The following is a 17,023-nucleotide window of genomic DNA, read 5'->3' on the forward strand; positions in this document are numbered from 1 at the left end:
AATTCACCTCCTCCCCACCATCCTGGCGTTTGAACGCCCAAACGCTGCATGTTTTGGGCGTTCAACGCCCAAATGCTGCCTCTCCTGGGTGTTCAATGCCCAGCTGTTGCTTCTTTCTGGCATTGAACGCCAGGAACTCCTTTGTCACTGGGCGTTTTTCTGAACGCCCAGATGGCTATCCTTACTAGCGTTTTCTTGCCAGTGAGCTCTTTTTCTCTGTTTTGTGTGCAGAATCCTTCTGTAATCCTGTGAACTTATATAATTGACTCTTTACCTTAGTATCAGTGAACTTTATATAAACAAATAAAATCAAGAATAGGGCAAAATGCTTAGAGGAAGTGATGCCCCATGGCTGGGTTGCCTCCCAGCAAGCGCTTCTTTATTGTCTTTAGCTGGACCTTGCTGAGCTTTTAATCTAGCTTCAGCCTTGAGCACTCTTGCTCAACATTGCCTTTAAGATAGTGCTTGATTCTCTGTCCATTAACAATGAACTTCTTGTCAGAATCAATATCTTGAAGCTCCACATAACCATATGGTGATACACTTGTAATCACATATGGTCCCCTCCACCGGGACTTCAGTTTCCCGGGGAATAGCCTGAGCCTAGAGTTAAACAACAGAACCTTTTGTCCTGGTTCAAAGATTCTAGATGACAGCTTTCTGTCATGCCACTTTTTTTATTTTTCTTTATAAAGCTTGGCATTTTCGAAAGCAGTGAATTTGAATTCCTCTAGCTCATTTAGCTGGAGCAATCTTTTTTCTCCAGCTAATTTGGCATCAAAGTTTAGGAATCTGGTTGCCCAGTAGGCTTTATGTTCCAGTTCCACGGGCAGGTGGCATGCCTTACCATACACAAGTTGGTATGGAGAGGTCCCTATAGGAGTCTTGAATGCTGTTCTGTAAGCCCACAGAGCATCATCCAAGCTTCGTGCCCAATCCTTTCTACGGGTACTTACAGTCCGTTCCAGAATTCTTTTTAGTTCTCTGTTAGAGACTTCAGCTTGCCCATTTGTCTGTGGATGATATGAAGTCGCCACCTTGTGGCGAATCCCATACCGGACCATGGCAGAGTAAAGCTGTTTGCTGCAGAAGTGAGTGCCCCCATCACTGATTAGTACCCTGGGGACACCAAACCTGCTGAATATATGTTTCTGGAGAAATTTCAGCACTGTTTTAGTAACTGCCACCAGAATATAAGTGTTTGAGTATGATGGTGGGAAAGGCCCCATGAAATCAATACCCCATACATCAAATAACTCAATCTCCAAGATTCCTTGTTGAGGTATGGCGTAACTGTGAGGCAAATTACCAGCTCTCTGGCAACTGTCACAGTTACGTACAAACTCTCGGGAATCTCTGTAGAGGGTAGGCCAGTAGAAGCCACATTGGAGGACCTTGGTGGCTGTTCGCTCACCTCCGAAATGACCTCCATATTGTGACCCATGGCAATGCCATAAGATCCTTTGTGCTTCTTCTTTAGGCACACACCTACGGATTATGCCATCTGCACAGCTCTTAAAGAGATAAGGTTCATCCCACAAGTAGTACTTTGCATCAGTAATTAATTTTTTCTTTTGTTGCCTGTTGTACTCCTTGGGAATGAACCTTGCAGCTTTGTAGTTTGCAATGTCTGCAAACCATGGTGTTTCCTGAATGGCAAACAAATGCTCATCCGGAAAGGTCTCAAAGATTTCAAGAGAGGGGAATGACGTCCCTTCTATTGGCTCTATCCGGGACAGATGATCAGCCACTTGGTTCTCTGTCCCTTTTCTGTCTCTTATTTCTATATCAAACTCTTGAAGAAGCAACACCCATCTTATGAGCCTGGGTTTTGAATCCTGCTTTGTGAGTAGATATTTAAGAGCAGCATGGTCAGTATACACAATCACCTTTGATCCTACCAAGTATAATCTAAACTTGTCAATGGCATAAACCACTGCAAGAATTTCTTTTTCTGTGGTTGTGTAATTTTTCTGGGCATCATTTAAAACGCGGCTAGCATAATAAATGACATGCAGAAGCTTGTCATGCCTCTGCTCCAGTACTGCACCAATGGCGTGATCACTGGCATCACACATTAGCTCAAATGGTGATGTCCAGTCTGGTGCAGAAATAACTGGTGTTGTGACCAGCTTGGCTTTCAGTGTTTCAAACGCCTGCAGGCACTCCGTGTCAAACACAAATGGCGTGTCAGAAGCTAGCAGATTGCTCAGAGGTTTTGCGATTTTTGAAAAATCCTTTATAAACCTCCTATAGAATCCTGCATGCCCCAGAAAGCTTCTTATTGCCTTAACATTGGCAGGTGGTGGTAATTTTTCAATTACCTCTATTTTTACTTGATCTACCTCTATTCCCTTATTTGAAATTTTATGCCCAAGGACAATCCCTTCAGTCACCATAAAGTGACATTTTTCCTAGTTTAAAACCAGGTTGGTCTCTTGGCATCTTTTCAGAACTAGTTTCAGGTGATCAAGACAGGAGCTGAATGAGTTTCCATATACTGAGAAGTCATCCATGAAGACTTCCAGAAACTTTTCCACCATATCAGAGAAAATAGAGAGCATGCATCTCTGGAAGGTTGCAGGTGCATTACACAGCCCAAACGGCATCCTTCTATAAGCAAACACTCTAGATGGACATGTGAATGCTGTTTTCTCTTGATCCTGGGGATCTACTGCAATCTGGTTATAGCCTGAGTAGCCATCCAAAAAGAAGTAATAATCATGACCTGCCAATCTTTCTAGCATCTGGACTATGAATGGTAAAGGAAAATGATCCTTTCTGGTGGCTGTATTGAGCCTTCTGTAGTCAATACACATGCGCCACCCTGTAACCGTTCTTGTAGGAACCAGTTCATTCTTTTCATTATGAACTACTGTCATGCCTCCCTTTTTGGGGACAACTTGGATAGGGCTCACCCAGGGGCTATCAGAAATAGGATAAATAATCCCAGCCTCCAGTAATTTGGTGACCTCTTTCTACACCACTTCCTTCATGGCTGGATTTAGCCGCCTCTGTGGTTGAACCACTGGTTTAGCATTATCCTCCAATAAGATTTTGTGCATGCATCTAGCTGGGCTTATGCCCTTAAGGTCACCTATGGACCACCCAAGAGCTGTCTTGTGTGTCCTTAGCACTTGAATCAGTGCTTCCTCTTCCTGTGGATTTAAAGCAGAGCTTATGATCACTGGAAAAGTGTCACCTTCTCCCAGAAATGCATATTTCAGGAATGGTGGTAATGGTTTGAGCTCGGGTTTAGGAGGTTTTTCCTCTTCCAGAGGAAATTTCAGAGGCTCTTTCATTTCCTCTGAATCCTCCAAATCAGGCTGAACATCTTTAAAGATTTCTTCCAACTCTGATTCGAGACTCTCAGCCATGTTGATCTCTTCTACCAAAGAGTCAATAAAATCAACTTTCATGCAGTCTTTTGATGTGTCTGGATGCTGCATGGCTTTGACAGCATTCAACTTAAACTCATCCTCATTGACTCTCAGGGTTATTTCCCCCTGTTGGACATCAATGAGAGTTCGTCCAGTTGCTAGGAAGGGTCTTCCTAGAATGAGAGTAGCACTCTTGTGCTCCTCCATTTCCAGCACTACAAAGTCAGTGGGAAAGGCGAATGGCCCAACTCTGACAATCATGTCTTCAATCACGCCTGATGGGTATTTAATGGAGCCATCAGCAAGTTGGAGACATATCCGGGTTGGTTTAACTTCTTCAGTTAAACCAAGCTTTCTGATAGTGGATGCAGGTATTAGGTTGATGCTTGCCCCAAGATCACATAAAGCTGTCTTGGTGCAATTACCTTCTAATGTGCATGGTATCAGAAAACTCCCAGGGTCTTTAAGCTTTTCAGGAAAGCTTTCAGAATGACTGCACTGCATTCTTCAGTGAGGAGAACTCTTTCAGTTTCTCTCCAATCCTTCTTATGACTCAAGATCTCTTTCATGAACTTGGCATAAGAAGGTATTTGCTCAAGTGCCTCTGCAAATGGAATCTTTATTTCAAGAGTCCTGAGATAATCTGCAAAGCGAGTAAATTGCTTATCCTGCTCCTCTTGGCGGAGTTTTTGAGGATAAGGTATCTTGGCTTTATATTCCTCAACCTTAGTTGCTGTAAGTTTATTTCCTACAGAAGTGGTTGAAGAAGCCTTTTTAGATGGGTTGTCATCAGCACTTGTGTGTGTCTGATCCCTCACTAGCAATTGAGTGCCAGAGTGAGAAGCTGGAGTGACGTTAGACGCCAGCTCCTCATATGTTCCTGGCATCTGAACGCCAAAACTGTGCTTCTTTTGGGCGTTCAACGCCAGATTCTTGCTTGTTTCTGGCGTTGAACGCCAGTCCTGAGCATGGTCTGGGCGTTCAGCGCCAGCCTTCCACCCAATTTCTGGCGTTTTAGCACCAGAATTATTTTTCCCTGGGCTTTTACTGTCCTCAGGTGGATTTTGGGTGGTTTGCTCATTTCTTGGCTTCTTATTGCCTTGAGGTGGGGTATTTAACGTCTTCCCACTTCTTAATTGAACTGCTTGGCATTCTTCTGTTATTTGTTTTGACAGCTGCTGCTTTGTTTGCTTCAATTGTTCTTCCATATTTATATTAGCCATCCTTGTCTCTTGTAGTCTATCCTTGAATTCGGCTAACTACTTTGTTAGAAAGTCCAATTGCTGATTGCATTCAGCAGCTTGTTTTACAGGACTGAGTTCAGCAGTTACTGTTTTAACCTCTTCTTTCATGGAAGGGTCACTGCTTAGATACAGATGCTGATTTCTGGCAACTGTATCAATGAGCTCTTGAGCTTCTTCAATTGTCTTTCTCATGTGGATAGATCTACCAGCTGAGTAATCTAGAGACATCTGAGCTCTTTCTGCAAGCCCATAATAGAAGATGTCTAACTGAACCCACTCTAAAAACATTTCAGAGGGACATTTTCGTAGCATCTCTCTGTATCTCTCCCAGGCATCATAAAGAGATTCATTATCTCCTTGTTTAAAGCCTTGGATGTCCAGCCTTAGCTGTGTCATCCGTTTTGGAGGAAAGTATTGATTCAGGAATTTTTCTGTCAGCTGTTTCTATGTCCTTATGCTGGCCTTAGGTTGGTTATTTAACCACCTCTTAGCTTGGTCTTTTACAGCAAATGGAAATAGTAGTAATCTGTAGACATCCTGATCTACTTCCTTATCATGTACTGTGTCAGCAATCTGTAAAAACTGTGCCAGAAACTCTGTAGGTTCTTCTTGTGGAAGACCGGAATACTGGCAACTTTGCTGCACCATGATAATGAGCTGAGGATTCAACTCAAAGCTACTGACTCCAATGGAGGGTATGCAGATACTGCTCCCATATGAAGCAGTAGAGGGGTTAGCATATGACCCCAGAGTCCTCCTGGACTGTTCATTTCCGCTTAGGTCCATGATGGAGAAAGGGAGATGATGTAAAATAGAAGAAAAATATTTTTTTATTTATTTAATTATTTATTTATTTCGAAAACAAAATAAATTAAAATAAATAAAAATGGGTGAAGATTTTCGAAAAAAATGAGGAAAGAGAAAGTGGTTAGGAAGTTTTGAAAAAGATATGATTTGAAAAGGGTTTTAAATTTCAAAAAAAAATATGGATTTTAAAATTGATTTTCGAAAAAAAAAAGCTTTAAAATAGAGAGAAAAGATATTTTTGAATTTAAAGAGGAAAGAGAAAAACAATAAGATAGCACAAGATTTAAAATTTTTAGATCTAATGCTCCTTGTTTTCGAAAATTTTTGGAGGGAAAATACCGAGGAACACCAAACTTAAAAATTTTAAGATCAAGACACAAGGAGAACTCAAGAACACTTTGAAGACTCACAAGAACACAAGAACATGAAGAAAGAACACCAAACTTAAAATTTTTAGAAAACCAAACTAAAATTTTTAAAAAAACAAAGAAAAATCAACAAGAAAACACCAAACTTAAAGTTTGGCACAAGATTTATTCAAAGAAAAATTATTTTTGAAAAAGATTTTAAAAATAGGATAGCCAATTACCAAGAACATAAGCACCACGCTCTAGCTAATTGAGCTATAAATTTAAAGTGTTTTAACAATGTATAAATAATAAAAGACTCTAAACCAAAAAGAAAAATTTTTCCTAATCTAAGCAACAAAATAAACCGTCAGTTGTCCAAACTCAAACAATCCCCAGCAACGACGCCAAAAACTTGGTGCACGAATTGTAAATCACACTTTTTACAACTCGTACCACTAACCAGCAAGTGTACTGGGTCGTCCAAGTAATACCTTACGTGAGTAAGGGTCGATCCCACGAAGATTGTTGGCTTGAAGCAATATATGGTTATCTTGTAACTCTTAGTCAGGAAAACAATAAAATAATTCACTTATCAAATTTGATTGCAAGGAATAAAAGGGCAGAACACAAATTATACTTGTATGCAATGATGGAGAATATGTTGGAGTTTTGGAGATGCTTTGTCTTCTGAAATTCTGCTTTCCTCTGTTCCTGATTCACGCACGCACGTCCTCCTATGGCAAGCTGTGTGTTGGTGGATCACCGTTGTCAATGGTTACCATCCATCCTTCCAGTGAAAAAGGTCCAGGTGTGCTGTCACCGCACAGCTAATCATCTGCAGGTTCTCAATCGTACCGGAATAGGATTTACTATCCTTTTGCGTCTGTCACTACGCCCAACACTCGCGAGTTTGAAGCTCGTCATGGTCATTCAATCCCTGAATCCTACTCGGAATACCACAGACAAGATTTAGACTTTCCGGATTCTCTTGAATGCTGCCATCAATCTAGCTTATACCACGAAGATTCCGATTAAGAGATCTAAGAGATATTCATTCATTCTACGGTGGAACGTAAGTGGTTGTCAGGCACGCGTTCGTGGAGGAATGATGATGATTGTCACGTTCATCGCATTCATATTGAAGTGCGAATGGATATCTTAGATAGGAACACGCATGTTTGAATGGAAAACAGAAATACTTGCATTAATTCATCGAGACACAGCAGAGCTCCTCACCCCCAACAATGGAGTTTAGAGACTCATGCCGTCAAAAGGTACAAAGTTCAGATCTAAAATGTCATGAGAGATCCAAAATAAGTCTCTAAAAGTTGTTTAAATACTAGACTAGTAAACTAGGTTTACAGAAAATGAGTAAACTAAGATGGATAGTGCAGAAATCTACTTCTGGGGCCCCCTTGGTGTGTGCTGGGGCTGAGACTTAAGCTAATCACGTGCATAGGGCTGTTTTGGGCATTCAACGCCAGCTTTGGATCCTTTTCTGGCGTTGAACTCCAACTTGCAACTTGTTTCTGGCGCTGGACGCCAGACTGCAACATGGAACTGGCGTTGAATGCCAGTTTACGTCGTCTATCCTTGAGCAAAGTATGAACTATTATATATTTCTGGAAAGCCCAGGATGTCTACTTTCCAACGCAATTGGAAGCGCACCATTTGGACTCTTGTAGCTCCAGAAATTCCATTCCGAGTGCAGAGAGGTCAGAATCCAACAGCATCAGCAGTCCTTTTTCAGCCTGAATCAGATTTTTGCTCAGCTCCCTCAATTTCAGCCAGAAAATACCTGAAATTACAGAAAAATACACAAACTCATAGTAAAATCGAGAAATATGAATTTTGCCTAGAAACTAATGAAAATAAACTAAAAACTAACTAAAACATACTAAAAACTATATGAAATTAACCCCAAAAAGCGTATAAAATATCCGCTCATCAGTTGTCAATCTCAATTAATCTCTTACAACGGCGCAAAAACTTAATGAGCGAAAACTAAAGCTCAAGGATACCGGCAAGTGCACCACATCGTTCAAGTAATACCACAGTGAGTGGATATCATTTCCACGAGGATTAATAGATTGAAGCAAGCAACATCTAATTAAATATCTAATTAGATCGATCAAATATTAGATTTTATATTGTGGATCTTGAAGAATAGAAGAAGAGAATCGAGAGAATGTTTGAAGTTAAGAGAAAATCAATTGATGAGAATGTTGAAGGCTTCAAAGATGTTTGATTCTTGGAAGAATGATGCTTATGCTTTCTTATTTAATTCATGCAAAATCTTTTCACAGCAAATCATTTATAACCAAACCTCAATCTCTTGGTGATTTAATTTTTCTAAACGCAATTAATCGTCAATCCCTTGGTCAACTAAGAGAAGAGGTGAAGAACGATTTCAATTTTATTGCCATGCAATCTTCAAGAAATATCACTAGCCGAATTATATGTCACTTATTCAAACTAGCTCTAGATAAGTAAAGATCGTGAGATGAGTTTTAAGCTTAGTTCAAAATTAATTTTTCCAAATATAAAATCAGAATCTAAGACAGATTTAGAATATTTTCCAATAGTTCTAACCTTTAGTGATGAAGAACAAAACTTAATCTTGAAAAAGTAAAGAAACGTGAATTAAAATAAAGAAAACACTTACTTTATTAATCCTAAAATCAAACAGAGCTCCTAACCTTCAACGGATAGGTTTAATAACTCATGATACAAAAGAAACTAATCCTAATAATGACAGATATTTGTGATCCGATGGAATGGGATCCGAAGATCCTCCTCCAGATTGAATGACTCCTCTTGTGCACAAGGTTCACTTATTTATATCCTAAGTTCTATCTAAAATTCAAATTCAAAAACTAACTCTAATCTTTATCTTAAGAAAAGATAATATAGCTAACTTTCTACTTCAAATTCAAATCAAAACAATAATTTAAATCCAATCTAGAAACAAACCCTAACAACAAAATTATTATATTTCTAGAAGGAATTAATGATAACTAATCTTTTTGAATCTTGAATCTTCAATCTTTGGATGTGATTAAGATTTCTAATGATTTGTATAATTGAACTTGGGCCTTAATTATTGCATCCTAAGAGTTGAAGAGTATTTGAATCCCGGGCTTGCATCTTTAAATTTGGGTGTAGACCCAATTGCACTTTCCAGGGACAATTGCATGCCGGGATTGGGCTTGGAGGCAAGGAAGGACGTCGGGCTTGTAAAGTCTTCCGCCAAGCATGTGCGCAAGGATGGGAGGATGCTGGGCTTGTGGAGCAGCCTTTAGGCTTGGGTGTGCAGCCACCGGGTGTCCTTGCTTGAAGGCTTGTGCGTCTGGTTCTCTTCCTTCTGCGTTCGGTTAGACCGTCATTGAACCAATTTTATGTTTTCATGCTAAAAAAGCCTTAATTCTTGATTATTTTGAGTCAAAAACTCTTAAAAACACAAAAACAATAACACAACTCCAAATACTTGATTATTGATTTAGAATTATGGATTTTGTGTTGATTATGGTGGAAATGTTGAGTGAATTAGGAGTGGAAGCGATGGAAGTACAACGGAATGGTAAAGTATAGTATGTGGTAGTGTTTGTGATGAAACTGGGTATGTTTTGGTTTGGTTTGGTTTTGGAATTTGGAAACTTGAGAACTTTGATGTATTTTGTGTAAAACTTGATTTTTAGTAAACTTTGGTGGATCAAAACTTGAGCCTCGATTTTTTAAAATTGATTGGAATTTATTTTAAATTAAAGATGATTTCAAGAGCTTTAAAATGATATAAAGTTTGAGGAAAATAGATTTTTGTAGAAGTTATGAACGTTTAAAGTTTGGGGTTTTAAACTGATTTCTGTAACTTTACAGAATTTTGCAATTCTGGGATGGCATGCATACACGAGCACCCCCATACACGGGCGTGCATCTCTACCAGGCCCTCATGCGTACGCGACCCTATGTATGCGTACGCGAGATGGGCCAAAAGCAGGTATGTGTACGCGGCCTCTTGCGCCATACGCGGGTGATGATTTCTGTCCAGCACCCATATGTATGCGAACTTATGGTATGCGTACGCATGATGGTCCAAAACAGAAGTGTGCGTATGCATACTTGGGCATGCGTACGCATACACACTGTTTTGCTGAAAACTGATTTTTTCTTCACTTTTAAGGTTTCCCTAACTTTCCAAATTTCCATAACTTTTCTTTAAGACTTGTGGCTAGTAATTAGACTCTAAGACTAGTGAAGATTGGATAGTTAATTTGAATTGGTAATTTTTTGGTGATTTAGGCTTTGGAAGGTTTGTGGATGAGATTAGTGCATGTAGTGTCGTGAGGTATTTTTTTACGAGACTTTGAGATTTGGAATGATTATGCTTTATTTGGGGAACTTGAGGATTGATAATGGTGATGATGATATTGGAACTTGAGGACCTGGAAAAGGTTGATGAATTTGTTGAATAATGAGAGTCTGCAGGGCACTATATCCCTAGCGTAGCAGATCCTCTACTGCATGAGTGTGCAAGGCACTATATCCCTGGTGTGGCAGTTTTTCTACTGCAAGAGTGAGCTGGGCACTATATCCCTGGGATGAAGTTATGATTGACAACCTTTCTGTCGCATGAATGAGCAGGGCACTATATCCTTGAAGTAGCAGATCCTCCACTGCAGGAGTGAGTTGGGAACTATATCCCTGGGATGCGCATTATGTGATAGTGTGCAGGGCACTATATCCCTGGTGTGGCAGAAAGGCAACATCACCGGAGCTATGTCGGGTTGGCATCTTAAACCGACAAGTGATATCACGAGCCAAAATAGGATAGACATTCATCATATGCATCTTCTACATGCTGGCTTGCTTTGATTACTTGAGTTATGCCTAATTGAATAATATGTCTAAATACTAGTTGATTTACCTGCTACATATGTATACTGCTTGTGTTTTACTTATTTGCATTAAATGTGTTTTACTGGCGTTAAGGAGGATCGGGAGGCGGTGGCGATGGGATCGCACGGAGGTTAAGTTGGCGAAGGCTGTGGGATACAACGGTATGACTAGTTTTAGTTAGAAATCCCATATCTTTAGCTAACCTTGCTTATGGATTACGATTTAAGTTATTTATTTTTGTTAAGCTTGAATATCTGTGATGTGAAGTTCTAGGATTGCCTGTGGCGTCCTTGAACCTTACATCTTACATAGAGGACACTGTTACCATTCTGAGAACCTTCGATTCTCATACCATATGTTGTTGTTTTTCAGATGTAGGTCGTAACCCACCTCGGTGAGTTGCGAGATGGTAATGGAGCGGAGGATCTTATGCTCTGTTATGTACTTTGACTATTTTGTTGTAGTACTTTTTCTCACCTTTTTACTTTTAGACTTTATGGCCTTAGAGGCTTGATTTGAGAGATAAGTTGTATAAGTTGTTTTAAACTTCAAAAATTTTGTTGTATTCAGTTTGACTAGCCGGTCTAAACTCTGCAGGCTGTGACTAGTCCTCTTTTTGTATATCATACCTATATATATGTCTTGTTTAATTTAAGTACTACCTTATGTATCCTGGAGCTATCTGCAAGGTTTTATATATAGTCTTGTTCCGTCCGTACCTACGCATTTAGTTATCGTGTGTGAACGCTTCATGTTTCGTAATTCCGCTTTATGCGACTTTGAGCTTTATTTCTTCATCGGGCTTCTAATTATACAAATTCTTGGATATATATTATATATTATATGAGTCTTAGAATTGCCGTGACACTTTGTTATCCTTTGCTTTACAGCGCAAGGTAAGGTTTAGGGTAACGGGGTGTTACATTTATGGTATTAGAGCGGTTCCTCCTCGTGAGCCTGAGGGATGGACCGATTGTGCTTCGTTGCACTCTCTGGGTCGTATTTCTTTCATGCTATTTAGGTTATCTACTTGATATGTATAGCATGCTTGTTTGTGAGTGCCTTTGGGGATAATTGAAGCACTAGGCTTGAGATATTGAGACTGATCACCTCAATATCGATTGTTTAGTGAAAGAAAACTCGAATGGCAACTCACGACTGTGGTCAATCACGTTAACGGAGAAATACTGAGAATGATTAACCTAGCATAAGCGTTATGAGCTCAGCATGTTTTGGAAAATCAGTTCGTGGAGTTTGCGGCATATCAGTTGATGGGTGAGGTCCAGCACTGGTGGCAGAGGAAGTGTCGACTGATGTAGCTATAGGATGAGGATGAACGCTTTTGCGGTTTTTAATTAAGATTTTCAATTTCTAACCAGTATGGCCTTGAGTCATGTTGAAAAAGTTTTAAAGTCTAGAATGATTTTGAAAGTTGGTTTAGAATTTTTGGTTTAAATGCTTTGATTTTGAAAACTAGGTCGAGAATCTTGGTTTAAATGATATGGTTTAAAAGAAAAGTGAGTTCTATGATTTTGTCAATTTTTGTATTTGGTTTCTAATTTATCTTTTCGAAAAGGGTTCAAATTGAAAAGTTTTTATTTAAGGAAATTGTGATTTAAAGTAATTGACTTACGAGTATATGATTTTTTACTCTTTTGAGAAAGCTTTAACAATGAACTCGTTTAGATTGGACTTGTTTTAAAAGCTTTGCAAAATGTTACAACACAACCTTGATGTCATGCACATAGAGAAGAATATAGATGATAGCATAATTTGAACTCTTTTAAATATTCCCGAAAAGACAAAAGATCATGCAGCTGCTCGTTTTGACCTTAAAGATATGGATATCAGGAAAAACCTTCAACCAGAAGATACGAAGGATGGTAGAAAAACTAAGTTAGCAAAGGCATGCTTCTCAATGATTCCAGCAGAGAAAATAATCTTTTGTAATGTGTTGAAAGCAGCAAAATTACCAGATGGTAACGCTTCCAATATTGCTCGATGTGTGCATGAAACAGAAAAGAAGATTTCTCTATTGCCACCCCTCTATTGTTATGCTTCTAAAGCGTGGTCATATCTCCTTCTATTGCCGCGCTTTAAAAGCGTGGCCATATCTTCTACATACGGCCACGCTTTAAAAGCGTGGCCATATCTCCTACCTATGGCCACGCTTTTAACGTGGTAATCTGTAAAAAGCGTGGCAAAAAAAACATGGCGATAGGCTGAAAAAAGTGTGGTAATAGAGCAACCGCTATCCTTGTAGGCGTGATTCTTTCAAAAGCGTGGCGATAGCTTAAAAAGCACGGCAATAGAGCTGTTTTCTTGTAGTGTTCCTTATAAACAAACGCAGCCTAAATTACATATCTATTTATATAGAAATACATTATTACTGATTTTGGTGGTTAATTTTAATGTATAAATCATATTTTTGGTAGTATTTTTGAAAAAATAATTAATCTTTTTACTTGTTAATAGAAAGGAAAATGCAACCATTAGACTCAGTAATTGAAATTGTTATCAAATACAATAAAATATATAACATATGATTCTCGTTAATTACACTAATCATGTTGAAATAAAAGCCAACTCAAATCTCTGCCGACACGTAGTTCTTAATTATTCTGATCTTATTATCTTCACCAAGTGAAACCTTTTAGTTTCTTGAGAAAATGGTGAGAAGTGCCAAAGGTGCAAATATATCATCTACGCGTTGGAATGTCAACCTTAGGCGAAGTGAGTGGTTAGCACGTTTTTGTGAATCCAAAATGCCTTAAATACGTGCATAACTCCTCTCATAACGATACACCCAGAAACATGAAGCTCCACTATTGTTTTTCCTTGTTCCTTATCACCATTTCAAGTGTGGCTTATGGTCAAGGAAATGTGCTCAAGAAAACATTGAACTCTTCATCATTACATCGTCCCAAAGCATCGTTGTCAACTGATTACTATCATAGAAAATGCCCTGATGCTGAAGGCATTATCTCACAGAAGGTTTCCGCATGGATTAAGAAGGACCCCACACTGGCTCCTGCCATAATCCGCTTGCACTTCCATGACTGTGCCCTCAGAGTAATCACATAACTTAATCTCTCTTTAATTTCTATGCTCATGCATTATTCCTTTATTCCAATTTCAAATGAACCAGTATGCAAAATTTCTTTTATTCCAATCTATTAAAATAGAGTAAATTATTAATTATTTTGACTTTAATAAGTTCGATTTTTAATAAAATGGCTCTCAAAAGAAAGAAAGAAACAAGAAGATTATTTCAATATAACAAATGTACTATTTTTCTTTTTGATAAGTGATAGATAACAGATGCACTTGATTCAATATTAGGTAGGAACATTTTGAAAAGCAAAAACATAGGAAACTAAATTTTAGTTATCTAACATTAGTTAATTTCTTTTAATTGAAAAATTCTAATTTTTTGAATGATTTAGAGTTCAAAATTTATAATTTAAAATTTAATATTAAATATTTATGATTTAAGATTTAAAATTTTAAATAAATAAAATAATTTTAAAAAAATTGATGTTGGCTGAAAAAAAAATTAACTCCAAAGCATTACTCTTCTTTTTTAAAAAAAAATAGCCATTTGTGTTTAAAATCTAAGAAAAGATTACTTAAAGTAAAATCACTAAATTTAGAGAATAAAAAACCTTATTTTTTAAAAAAAAAACTTATAAAAAATCACATCAAAAATTATTCTCTAAAATATTTGTACAGTATGTTTTCTCGTATTTGGTACAATTTGTCAAATAAAATAAATCTTTCAAAAGCTAATATGTCATTTCTTTTTTAAATGTCCATTTTGCCAAAAGTTAAATTTTTGGGAGTCAATAATAGTTTACTACACAAATATATAGGACTTAATCAGTTTTCTTTCTTTGGTAACTCCTTCCTCAAGTATATTACTAACGTAACGATAATGAATCGCTAAAACTTCTATTAGACGTGTGACATGAATTGTTTGCTTGTTTATTTGATACCTTGCAATTGATCAAAACCTTGCAGGGATGCGATGGATCAATTTTGCTTAACCATAAAGGTAGCGAGAGAAGTGCATTTGAGAGCAGAACTCTCAAAGGTTTTCGATTGATCGATGATATTAAATTGGAGCTAGAGAGAAGGTGTCCAAAAACAGTCTCTTGCGCCGACATTCTCACAGCCGCCGCAAGAGATGCCACAATTCTAGCCGGGGGACCATTTTGGGAAGTCCCATTCGGCCGCAAAGACGGTCGAACTTCCTTAGCTAGGGAAGCTAGTATGGTCCCCCATGGCTATGAAAACATCACAACCCTTCTTGAATTCATACAAGGAATTGGCCTAGACATGCTTGATTTGGTTGCTCTCTCAGGCTCACACACAGTTGGGAGGAGCACTTGCCACTCGTTCATGGATAGGCTTTACAACTTTAATGGTATCATACATAAAGACTCCATTTTATTCACATATGCATATTATATATTTAGATATGTATTTAGATCATTATATCAAATATTGCTATCTTTTAACTTTTTTTATAATAAATATAAATGAGTTAGGACTAATTGTGATTGTGCGACATGTGATATGAAAATTTTTTTTGCTTGATATTTTTCTCTTATGAAAAATATGTATATGTGAGAAGAAATAAATTTTAGTAAGGAAATCCAAGAGAAAGTATTAAACTTTTATTACACATTTCACGTAATTCTAATAAAACTCTTATCACTATGGTAGAGGCCAGCAACTTTGTAATTTGTAGCTATCAAATAGCCATCAATGATGATTTTAATGGTGTGAGATTTCATCCGATGACTCACTTTTCTTTGCTAGTTATATGCTGGCCAGAATTTAACAAAGTTGCTGGCCCCTAGATTTTTCCTATCGGTAAAACTAAAAATTCAAAAGTTTAGAGATTGAATGAATAGAATGTAATAAATAATATATTTATATATAAAATATATTTTTTTAAATATTTTATTATTCAGATTTTCTAAAAACAATCAGAAAATTTTATCAAATTCACTAATTTTTAACCAATTTGCTTATATGGTCGGTTTGATCCGATTCTCAAAACTTTAAATGCACCTAAACTTACACTCGTTACAACTTCAAATTTTATATATATATAAAATAAAATTAGTATATTCACGCATATAATATTGTGCCATGTTTAATATTTGTATATATATTTCTGAACACAGGTACCGGGAAGCCTGACCCGTCACTAAATGTGAATTACTTGATGTTGTTACGGAAAAGGTGCAAAAGGGAGTCGGATTTGGTATACCTTGATGCCATAACACCAAGGACTTTCGACACAACATATTACACAAACCTTATGAGGAAGGTTGGGTTATTGTCAACAGATCAATCACTCTATTCAGATGCAAGGACTGCTCCTTTTGTTGAAGCATTTGCAACACAGCCTTTCCTTTTCAAAAGCCAGTTTGCAGTGTCAATGGTGAAGCTTGGGAATGTTGGGGTTCTCACTGGGTCAACTGATAAAGGTGAAATCAGAGTGAACTGCAACTATGTCAATGCTGCCTGATTCGATTTGGAACTGGTGTGTGGGAGACCTACTTATGTGTCGTTAAATGGTTCATCTTTTCAATGGTTCTTTTTTTTCAATAAATAAATAATTTTTTTTATATATATATTTATCTGCAACAATGCAGGAAATTAGTATACTAAGTATTTTAAGTGTTAGTTTGGATTGCTTATTCAAGTAAAAAATATATATTTTTAATAAAAAATAAAATATTTTTATTAAATTTTAAATTTGTTTGGATATATCTTTTTAAAAAAGTATTTTTATTTAAAAAATAAAATTTTATATTTTTCTTAAAGCTAATAATATTTTATTTAAAAAAATAAAAACAAAATACATTTTTAGTATTTAAAAACTTTCTTTAAAAATATATCTAAACGTAAAATAATTTTTGTCTATTATAAAAAATTTTTTTAAAAAGATAAAAGAAAAATAAGTAATCTTTTGAAAGATCATTTGTCAAAAGTTATTGTGAAGTTTTTTTTTTCTTTGATTGTCTACGGTATTTTTTAACGCGATAAGAATACAAGACAAAGATTAAATTTGAGATTTATTTAAGGATTTGTTGTTGACCGATTGCTGTATGTACAAGGAGGAATTCAAATTCTCAATGTTTACTTAAATGGATGAGTGAGCTAACCACTTGACCAACCCAAGTTGGTTAAGTTTATTTCTATATTATTGTGCTCTAAGTTCAAGCAAATAGCCTTAGAAGTCCAATGATATTGCTAATAGTTTTCAATGCATCAAGTTTTTACATTTTAGCAGCTTTTGCACACACGCATGCATTATAAATCAGTATAA

The 17,023-nt window shown here is 37.0% G+C and overlaps 1 protein-coding gene across 1 annotated transcript; it reads left to right on the forward strand.

Annotated features, from left to right (window-relative positions):
- The first annotated feature begins 13,491 nt into the window (after positions 1–13,491).
- On the forward strand, positions 13,492–16,219 carry LOC107612215 (peroxidase 7-like). Its single transcript, XM_016314023.3, has 3 exons — positions 13,492–13,749; positions 14,698–15,103; positions 15,873–16,219. The coding sequence occupies exons 1-3, from the start codon at positions 13,492–13,494 to the stop codon at positions 16,217–16,219; spliced, it is 1,011 nt and encodes a 336-aa protein (XP_016169509.1).
- The last annotated feature ends 804 nt before the right edge of the window (positions 16,220–17,023 follow it).

The sequence above is a fragment of the Arachis ipaensis genome, chromosome B8, assembly GCF_059453495.1.
Source record: "Arachis ipaensis isolate K30076 ecotype BB chromosome B8, ASM5945349v1, whole genome shotgun sequence".
Lineage (NCBI taxonomy): Eukaryota > Viridiplantae > Streptophyta > Magnoliopsida > Fabales > Fabaceae > Arachis > Arachis ipaensis.